We start from the raw sequence: 11,190 nt of genomic DNA on the forward strand, positions 1-11,190 counted from the left end.
GCCTGAATTTTTACAAAGCTTAGAGAAGGAATTGTAAAATCAGCTCAAACTCCTTTAGAGATGAAGGAGAATTAGAGATGCCAGAAAGCCCAAGCACATCAGATATTCGGAACTGTTTAAGAGAGAGCTAGACTTCAAAATTACAGCCTAGTATATTAGAGTATGTCATGTTTAGGATATAATCCCTTATACTAGATCATCGACATGCTCTGGTCAGGCAGGAACACAGAATGGGGTAAACGTGCTCACTAGCATCTGAAATGTGGATATGGGGTGCCATTCTTAGCATGATCAGGAAGGTCCCTCTGATAAGGTGACTTTGGAGAAGAAAGTGTGACACCTGGGTATGTGTGGGTAAAGCAATTTGGGCAATGGGAAAGGCAAGCAGAGCAGCCCTGAGGTGGGACCATGCGTGGGAAGTTCACAGAACATGAAAGAGGCCCATATGGCTGGTATGGAACCAAGGAGGAAGCAGGTATCACGGACGACATCTGAGAAGGGGCAGACGACATGATTAGGCATGCAGGACCCATACACAGGCCACCATAAGGACTTTGCTTTTTTTTTTTTTTTTTTTTTCATAAGTTTTTTTTTTTTTTAATTTTTTATTTTTTATAAACATATATTTTTATCCCCAGGGGTACAGGTCTGTGAATCACCAGGTTTACACACTTCACAGCACTCACCAAAGCACATACCCTCCCCAATGTCCATAATCCCACCCCCTTCTCCCAAACCCCCTCCCCCCAGCAACCCTCAGTTTGTTTTGTGAGATTAAGAGTCACGGGATTGGGAGGACTTTGCTTTTATGGTGAGAGAAATAAGAGGCCCTGAAAGCCCTGAACAGAGCAATGACATGATCTTAGTTGTATTTTAGCAGGATCACTATCGTTGCTTTGTAGGAAAATGGGGTAAGGAAGTGGGGAGTGGAAAGCAGAGTGAGCAGTTAAAAGGCCTCTGCAATAATCTGGGCCAGACCACCCCCTGCCCACCCCCTTAGTGGCAGGTGCTGGCCTCATTCACAGTAATGCTTCTCATTCCAGCACAGTGCTTGGCATAATGATGATGCTTGAATGAAATCTTTAGCAACGGCAGTCTTAACTAATGTGTGCTGATGCCAGGAGAGGAACTATGCATTCATCCACATGAAAAACAAAGTCTATGATAAGAGTCATGCCTCAGAGGTGATAGAAGAAGGCAGGTCAATGGAAAGAGGCACCATTTCAAACCTTAGTTCATTAAGAAGATATGTTTTGCCTGTTGCCAGTTCCCTTCAAACCCATAAGCAAATCCCGCTCCCTTCTCCCATGCAGGTCCAGATGGGCATGCAAAACCTGACTTGGAAAACTGAGACCCTGTCTTGTTTGCATCCCTGATGCTGTGCCAGAGCCCTCTGAGAAGGATGTTGTATGGACACACCTAGGTTTATTAAAAGCTTCTGCATCACCCAAAAGAAAGAACCATCAGTCCTCTGCTCTTACAATGAGCCCTTGTGTGTGTCCAAGAGATATTCCAAAACAGCGATATATCCCTCTTCTAAGTTTGCTGTCAGAAATTTTTATGTCCTCACTTTGGGAAAGATCCAGGGCAAGAGCCTGATGCCTTGTGAAGGAGAGGTCCTGGCTTATAATGTACACTGACACCTCTCTGCCGGGTGGTATGTTGAGCCTTAGATTAACCAAGTAAGAAGAGCCATCATGTTGACTCTGACTCCTGTCATAACTGTGTCCTATGAAGTCAAGTGTGCATTTCTATTCCTTTCAGCCCTGGAGTTTGCAGTGGGGATTCTGACCAATACCTTCATTTTCTTGGTGAATTTTTGGGACGTGGTGAGGAGGCAGCCACTGAGCAACTGTGATCTTATCCTTCTGAGTCTCAGCCTCACCCGGCTTTTCCTGCATGGGCTGCTGTTCCTAGATGCCCTTCAGCTTATATACTTCCAGCGCATGAAGGACCCACTGAGCCTCAGCTACCAGATCATCGTCATGCTCTGGATGGTCACAAACCAAGCTGGTCTGTGGCTCACCACCTGTCTCAGCCTTCTCTACTGCTCCAAGATTGTCCGTTTCTCTCACACCGTCCTGCTCTGCTTGGCAAGCTGGGTCTCCAGGAAGGTCCCCCAGATGCTCGTGGGCGCCATGGTTTTCTCTTCCATCTGCACTCTCATCTGTTTGGGGGATTTTTTTAGTAGATCAGGCTTTGGGTTCCCAACTACGCTCTTCATGAATAATACAGAACTCAATTTGCAAATTACAAAACTCAATTTCTATTATTCCTTCATCTTCTGCACCTTGGGGTCCATCCCGCCTTTCTTGCTTTTTCTGGTTTCTTCTGGGGTGCTGATTGTCTCTCTGGGGAGGCACATGAGGACAATGAAGGCCAAATCTAAGGACTCCCATGACCCCAGCCTGGAGGCCCATATCAAAGCACTCAGATCTCTCATCTCCTTTCTCTGCCTCTACGTGGTGTCCTTCTGTGCGGCCCTCATTTCAGTGCCTTTACTGATGCTGTGGCGCAACAAGATCGGGGTAATGATATGTGTAGGGATCTTAGCAGCCTGTCCCTCGATACACGCAGCAATCCTAATCTCAGGCAATGCCAAGCTAAGGAGAGCTGTGGAAACCATCCTACTCTGGATTCAGAGCAGCCTAAAGGTAAGGGCAGACCACAGGGCAGATCCCAGGACTCCAGATCTATGCTGAGAGCAGGCACAAAATGGGCTCTTCATGAATATGCCTTTGATTGTTCATAAAGCCTTCAGAAACCTATTCCAGTTTCTTCTGTAGGCATAAGTGAGAGTCTCTCCAGTTTATGTCAATGAACCCATCCATAGTAGAATAAAATAATTAAAGCTCTAACTATGGCCGAGGCAAGAATGACGTGCATGGGTTCTTCAAGTTTGTTTTGAAAAAGAATGAAATAGAGAGGTGATGTACTCAGTGTAAATGCTTTGTATACTACAGACTATTTGTGCTTTGCTATGAACCAAACCATGGCAAATCACCTCTTACCAAATACTATATAAACCCCAGGATAACATGATTGGCTTTCCATGTGTTTTCTAAACCTGTTTCTTAAATCTGTTCTTATATTCCTGGGTCTCATAATGCTTGTCCAATTATCATGGCCACTTATAATTTTTTAAAAATGAGAAAATACATTTAAGTGTTAGAAGTTCCTTGAAGTAATTAAAAATAGAGCTTCCCTATGACCCTGCCATTGCACTCCTGGGTATTTACCCCAAAGATACAGATGGAGTGAAAAGAAGGGCCATCTGCACCCCAATGTTTATAGCAGCAATGGCCACGGTCGCCAAACTGTGGAAAGAACCAAGATGCCCTTCAACGGATGAATGGATAAGGAAGATGTGGTCCATATACACTATGGAGTATTATGCCTCCATCAGAAAGGACGAATACCTAACTTTTGTAGCAACATGGACGGGACTGGAAGAGATTATGCTGAGTGAAATAAGTCAAGCAGAGAGAGTCAATTATCATATGGTTTCACTTATTTGTCGAGCATAACAAATAGCATGGAGGACACGGGGAGTTAGAGAGAAGGGGAGGTGAATCATGAGAGACTATGGACTCTGAAAAACAATCTGAGGGGTTTGAAGTGGCGGGGGGGTGGGAGGTAGGGGTACCAGGTGGTGGGTATTATAGAGGGCACGAATTGCATGGAGCACTGGGTGTGGTGAAAAAATAATGAAACTGTTATGCTGAAAATAAATAAATGAAAAAAAATGTAAAAAAAAGAAAGAAAGAAAAGCATTTTGCTTTCTTTCTTTTTGCATAAATTCTCTATGAACTAGTCTTCATTACCTCTTGCTCCTCTACATGGCTTTGTTTTAAACAAATTTGTTTTTAACAAATTTATCAAATTATATTTTGATAAAATTTCAAATTTATAGTTGCCAGAATTCCCACTTACCTTTACTGACACTCACTCATTATTTATGTTTTGCTCCATTTCTCTCTCCACTCCCCCACACAGATACCTCCAGTTCCAATCCAAAAATAAACGGTTCACTTTAGTTTTCCTTTTTACACATTTGTAACTCTCTTCTCTAACCATGAGAAATATATTCCACTTATGCTTAATATATTTGTTCATTTGCTGACACCTAGAATACAGAGAATGTGGTTTTGAAATTGCCATCCTACAGCACTGCAAAAGGCAAAAAAAGGACTAACTAGAATTCACTATTTGTTCATAGTATTACTTGTGTTTAGGTAAAATTTACATACAGCAAAATGCACAGATGCTAAATGTACAACAATGTACAATGTGAAGTTTGATAAACGTACACTTGTGTGTAACCAACACCCCAAATAAGACGTACAATATTTCATCAGCACAGAAAGACCCAGTACTCTCTTCCAGTCAATCCCCATCCCCTATGGGCAACGCTATACTAATTTCTTCCCATAGATTTTTTTTTTTAACTGTTCTTGTATAAATCCTGTAAATACTCTTTTGTTTCTGTTACTTCTGCTCAACATGATGTCTTTGAGATCCATCCTTAACGGTGTATGAGCCACAGCTTGTTTTTCCACTCACCATTGATGAACATGTGCATTGGTCATAGTTTGGGGCTATAATGAATTTTTTTAAAGATTTATTTATTTATTTTAGAGAGAGAAAGAGAGCATGAGTTGGGGAGGGGGCAGAGGGAGACTGAAAGAGAGAGAAAAACTCCAGAGGCTTCCTGGGCAGGGGTGGAGCCAGTCACCCGTGGGATCGGTCACTCGATCATGGAATCGGTCACTTGATCCCATGACATTGAGATCTTGACCCAGGCTGAAACCAAGAGTCAGAGAGATGACTTAGCCAACTGAGCCACTCAGGTGCCCCACGAATGAAGTTTTTAATCAATGTTCTTAAATCCATCTTTTCATTTCTTTTAGATAAACACCTAGGAGTAGAATTACTTGTCATTAAGTTGATGTATATTTAACTTCATAAGAATATTACAAAGAGGTTTTCCAAAGCTATTCTAGCATTTTATGCTCCCAACAACAATGTAAGAGAGTTGTTCCATATTCTTACCAGCATTTGATATTCCCAGTCTTTAGAAATTTTGGCTGTTTTAATGGAATGAACGGTGTCTCATTATGGTTTTAACTTGCATTTCCCTCATAACTAGTGATATGGAGCACATGTGCTTCTTGGCCATTTGTATATCTTCTATTGTAAAGTAACTTTGATTTGTTTGATCTTCTAAAAAAATGTATCATTTAAGTATATTTGATACCCTTCTTATATTGAGTTGTGTTTTATTAATTTGTAGGAGCTTGGTAGCATTGAGTGTGAGTGTGTGTGTGTATGTGTGTGTGTATAAATTATATATATATATGGCTTTATATATATAGCTTTTGATTTTTTGTATACAGGTCCTTTGTCTGATACATGTACTGTGACTATTTTAACCCAGACTATGGTTTCCCTTTCATTTTCTTAATGCTATCTTTTGATGATCAGAAATTTTGAATTTTGAAAAAATCAAATTTATCATATTTTTTCCTTTAACACTTAGTGCTTTTTGTGTCCTCTATAAGAAATATGTGCCTGCCTCTAAAATGCAAAATTGGTCTACTATGCTTTCCTCTATTATTTCACTTCTATATTTAGAGCTATAATTCATCCTGAATTAACTTTTGTATCTAATGTTAAGCAGGGATGAACTTTATTTTTCCCATATGTCTATTCAGGTACTCCATTATCATTTGTTGAAATTTTCCCTCCCTTCATTGGATTAACGCCTTTGTCAGAAAACATAGGACTATATATTCATGGATCTCTTTCTGGTTTTCTGGTTTTATTGTATTCCATTGATCTGTCTGTCTATCCTTTCACCAAAACCTCACTTCTTTATTACTATAGATTAATAGTAAATTCTGAAACCAAATATTGTGATTCTTTAGAGTTCATTTTTCTTTTGCAGATTTGTTTAAGCTAATCTAAAATGACACATTTGGGGCTTATTCATTTATTTCTAAAAATGAAAATGAAAAGCCTCTTTGAATTCTAATTATGTTAAATCTAGACATCAATTTGTGGGAGAAACGACTCTTAAAAATACTGTCTGATAATCTATGAATATGATATATATATATCTTCATTTATTTAACTCTTTAATTTATCTCAGCAATGTTTTATAGCATTTAGTACAGAGGTCTTGCATATCTGTTGATACAATTATCCCTAAGTACTTAACATTTTATAACCTTATAATATACAGAATTTATTTTAAAGTTTCATTTTATAATTATTTGCTGCTAGTATATAAAAATATAATTGATTCTTGTGTACTAACCAGGTATCTTGAGACTCTCCTTAATTATTAGTTCTAGTAGTTGTAGACTATTTGAAATTTTATACTTAAAAAAACAATCACGTCATGAGAGGCACCTGGGTGGCTCTGTCATTAAGCATCTGTGTTTGGCTCGGGTCACCATCTCAGGGTCCAAGGATCCAGCCCCACATCAGGCTCTCTGCTCAGCAGAGCCTGCTTCTCCTTCTCCCACTCCCCCTGCTTGTGTTTTCTCTCTCACTGCCCCCCTCTCTCTCTCTCTGTCAAATAAATAAATAAAATCTAAACAAAAAAATCATGTCATGAGCAAACAGAGACAGTTTTACTTCTTCCTTCCCAATCTTTATGTCCTTTATATTATTTATTACCTTTATTATATTATGTATTACCTTATTTCATTGGCTGAGATCTTTAGTCAATATTGATTGGTACTAATGTGAATATACGAACTGACTTATTACTGATCTTAGGGAGGAAACATTCAGTAATTTTGTCATTAAGTACAATGTTAGTTATAGATCTCTTATTGATCTGTTTTACTAGATTAAGAAAATTTGTTTTTATTCCTAGTGCAGTAGAAATTTTTATTATCAATGGGGGCTGAATTTTATCAGAAGATTTCTCTGTATTTATTGAGATGATTATGTAATTTCTTTCCTCTATTTTGTTAACATAAAAATGTACATTGAAAATTTTTAAATGTTAAATCAATCTTATATCCCTGGGGTAAGCACTCACTTGCTCGTGATGTATCATTATTTGATGTCCTAATACACTGCTAAGAATTTTTGCATCTATGTTCATGAAGAATACTAACCTCTCTGTATATATTTAATACCTTTTTCAAATTTGGTATCAGGGTTATGCTGACATAACACAAGTTGGAAAATGTTTCTTCCATCTTAATTTTATTTAAGACTTTGTATAAAATTGGTATTATCTTTCCCTAAATATTTGATAACATTAATCAGAAATCTTATGGGACTGAAATTTCCTGTTCAGGGAGGTTTTCCAAATTATTATAGTTACAATTTACTTAATAGATATAGTATTATCAAGTTATTTTAATGACTAGCTATCCCAATCCTTTATTTATTTATTTATTTATTTTTAAAATTTAATTAGCCAAGGTAAAGTAGTACATTATTAGTTTTTTATATAGTGCCCAATGATTCATTATCCAGTATACTTTCTTCTTGTATCTATTTTGGTAAGTTGTATTTTTCAAAGTTTTCTATTTTATCTAAGTTTTTAATGTATTGCCATAAATTTGATCATAATATTCCTTTATTCTCATTTTAATGTGTATAGCACTTGTCTTGCTATCTTTCATTCCCAAGTTTGTTAAATTTTGTTCTCTTTTTAATTCATCTAGGTAGAGATTTATCAATTTATTGATATATCCAAGAAATAAACTTCTTGTTTCATTTGATTTTTCTCTACTTCTTGTATTTTTATTGATTATTTTCTATTATTTATTATTTCCTTTCTTCTACTTTTGTAGGTTTAATCTCACAAAGAAATCTGATTTAGTTTCTTAAGGCAGAGAATTAGATCATTGATTTTAAATCTTTTTTTTTTCTGCTTTAACACAAATAGTAAAAGTTTTAAGCTTTCCACTTTACATGTTTTTGTCATATCTCACAAATTTCAATATATTACATTCCCTCCCAGCTTTATTGATATAATTGACATAACATTTATAATAATAAGGTGTACAATGTGATGATTTGATATGCATACATATTGCAAAATGTTTACTGAAATAAAGTTTGTTAACACATCCCCCATCTCACATAATTACCATTTTGTTGCTATTCCTGGTTATGGTGAAAATATTCAATTATTACTGCCTTGAAACTTTCAAGTATATTATATAGCACTGTTAACGATAGTCACCATGTTGTACTTTAGATATCCAGAATTTATTTATCTTATAACTGAAAGTCTCTAGCCTTTGGCCAACACTTTCCCCATTTCTCTCCCCCCAACCCAGCCCTCTGTTTCTATGAGTCCAGTTATTTTAGATCTTAAAGAGAAGTGAGATCATACAACATTTGTCTTCGTCGGACTCATTTTACTTAGTATAAGGCCCTGAAGATCCATCCATTTTGTGACAAATTGCAAGGTTTCCTTTTTTTATGGCTGAATAAACACATCACATTTTCTTTGTCCATTCATCCATCGATAGATACTTAGGTTGTTTCCATGCCTTGGTTATTGTGAATAAAGCTACAATAAACATGGGAAGGTAGATATCTCTTTGATATTCTGTTTTTACTTTCTTTAAACATATACCCAGAAATGGGATTGCTGGATAATATGATAGTTCTACTTTTGACTTTTGGAGGAGCCCCCATACTATCTTCCACAGTGGCTGTACTAATTTACATTGCCACCAACAGTGCACAAATTTTCCACATCTTCACCAGTATTTGTTAGCTCTTGCCTTTTTGATAGTAGCTATCCTGCCAGGTGTGAAATGGTATTTGACTATGGTTTTGATTTGCATTTCCTGATGATTAGTGATACTGAGAAACTTATCATGTACTTGTTAACTAATTGTATGTCTGCTTTGGAAAAATGTCTATTCAAGTCCTCCTGCCCATTTTTAATCACTTTGCTTTTGAGTTGTATGAGCTTCTTTGTTATATTTTGGATATTAACCCTTATCACACATTTAATTTATAAATATCTTCTCACAGACTCAAAAGTTGAGACTTGTTCATGTTAATGGTTATGAAATAAACTTAAATAAGGAAGTGATATGAATAGAGCAGTAATTTTATAAAGATTTGTCTAATATTGGTTTGAAGAGGAGGAGGAAAGGGGTTTAAACCATTTAAACTTCAACTGCAGTGAAAAATTTGGACTAGAATTGGGTAGTAGGAATGGAGAAGATGGAATAAATATGAGAGGGCGCCTGGGTGGCTCAGTGGGTTAGGCTGCTGCCTTCGAAATAAATATGAGAAAGATTTGAAAATCATCAACTAGCATCTTGATAGGTGCTTGACAGGAAGAATTGAGGAGGTTTCCAGCATGTGAGTATGTTGTAGCATGATGTAATAACTAACAAAAATAAAGAAGTTGAGAAGAGAAGTGGGGTTGAGTTTAAGGAAAATGGTATGTGTGGTTTGGAATTTCCTGCAACTGGGTTGGTATCAGGTTATCTATTTGGAAAACACCAGCATATTTTTGGAAATGAGGAAGTGAAATTCAGATTAGAAGACAGAACCGTAGACTTGCGGCTATCAAAAGAGAAGCTATCCTGAAAAATGCGTCTTCACTTGGGTCATATAGGTAGAGGAAAAAAATACTGGCAAGTTTGGAGGACACAAAATTATGGGAGGAGCAAGCTGATAAAAGGTAGTGAGGATGATCTGAATGGACCATATTTTTATGTATTGCCTTCCTAGCACCTTCTTTCCTTGCTCCACCTAATGGACTAATGGCTTGGATACTTCTTTGCTGGGACATTCATGTGTAGATACACAATTGTAGAAATCAGATTCACTCTTGCTTACACAAAGCCTGATTTTGGGAAGCATATTTAATACTAAATAATATAGCCTATTTTCTTTTTTTTTTTTTCTATTTTCTATGCCAAAATTTTTCAGAAGTGAAACACATGACATGGAATAAATTTCTAAAGTTAAAAAAGATTATTTTCCAACATATATCCTCTGATTTCAAAATTGTTTGGCAAACATTCTACTCATATTTGTCAAAATCTGTACTTGAGAACAACTCTTTTTCATTATGAAGCAGAATGCAATTAAATATTGCTTCTAGTCAAAGTCTCAATGCATAATATTATATCTCAATGCATAATATTACATCTCAATGCACAATATTAATCTAAAACTGTAATGTGCAAAAGGAAAAGTATTAGGTCTAGTTCCAAATCAAAAACATTATAAAATTATGAGAATATAATCTAAAAATTAAACATTTCTAATTCTCAATTTGTATTTTCAATTTGTCTCTGATATCCTACATCTGCGTTTTATGTTTGGTTTATTACAAAAGCTTTTTTTCAGGGCCACAGATAAATATAACTATTGCTTGGAATTATTATGGATATGTTTGCTTTTATCAGCTACAATTATGAAATATCACACATAGAGAACAAACTGAGGGTTGATGGATGGAAAGTTGGGCTAGATGGGTGGCGGACATTAAGGAGGATGCTTGTTGGGATGAGCACTGGTGTTACATGGAAGTGAGAAATCACTAAATTCTACTCCCAAAACCAATACTGCACTACATATTAACTAACTTGAATTTAAACTTTAAAAAAATCTAATACTCTAAACCACATTTAGCCTTTTGAACATGTACAGTTAGAATGATGTCTGATGGCAGTTGAATAACTTCGAAAGTAAATTGCTTATAGAAGCTTAAAAGTAATAAAATAAAATATCATAGATTCTTTCATTCTTCTCTAGAAAATTCTCTGCCATCTTCAGTATTCTGAACACCACGCTATTTTTAGCTATCATGCATTCATGAGGTTTGATTCTGTTGAAGTCATATAAATTCTCCTTCACTCCACAGACAGTCTTTCAGAAATGCACTGTAACAGACGTTATGGCCCCCTTTTATCAAAAGCATTACCTATTCTATTTGCATTCAGAAATTAATCCGATGGAAATTCTGGTTCTTTCTTTCAGTTAACTAAATTTTCATCAGATATCTTTTCCATATAGCAATTGTTCTAATTTGTTTTATACTGGCATCTTAAATTTTTTTTAAAGATTCTATTTATTTATTTCACACAGAGAGAGATCACAAGTAGGCAGAGAGGCAGGCAGAGAGAGGGGGAAGCAGGCTCTCTGCTGAGCAGAGAGCCTGATGCGGGGCTTGATCCCAGG

The 11,190-nt window shown here is 36.4% G+C and overlaps 1 protein-coding gene across 1 annotated transcript; it reads left to right on the forward strand.

Moving 5' to 3' along the window:
* Positions 1 to 1,697: 1,697 nt before the first annotated feature.
* Positions 1,698 to 2,702, forward strand: TAS2R38 (taste 2 receptor member 38; the record flags this gene model as incomplete). Its single annotated transcript, XM_082694096.1, has 1 exon — positions 1,698 to 2,702. The coding sequence occupies one exon, from the start codon at positions 1,698 to 1,700 to the stop codon at positions 2,700 to 2,702; it is 1,005 nt and encodes a 334-aa protein (XP_082550222.1).
* Between the last annotated feature and the right edge of the window lie 8,488 nt (positions 2,703 to 11,190).

This window comes from Mustela nivalis, assembly GCF_964662115.1.
Source record: "Mustela nivalis genome assembly, chromosome: 12".
NCBI lineage: Eukaryota > Metazoa > Chordata > Mammalia > Carnivora > Mustelidae > Mustela > Mustela nivalis.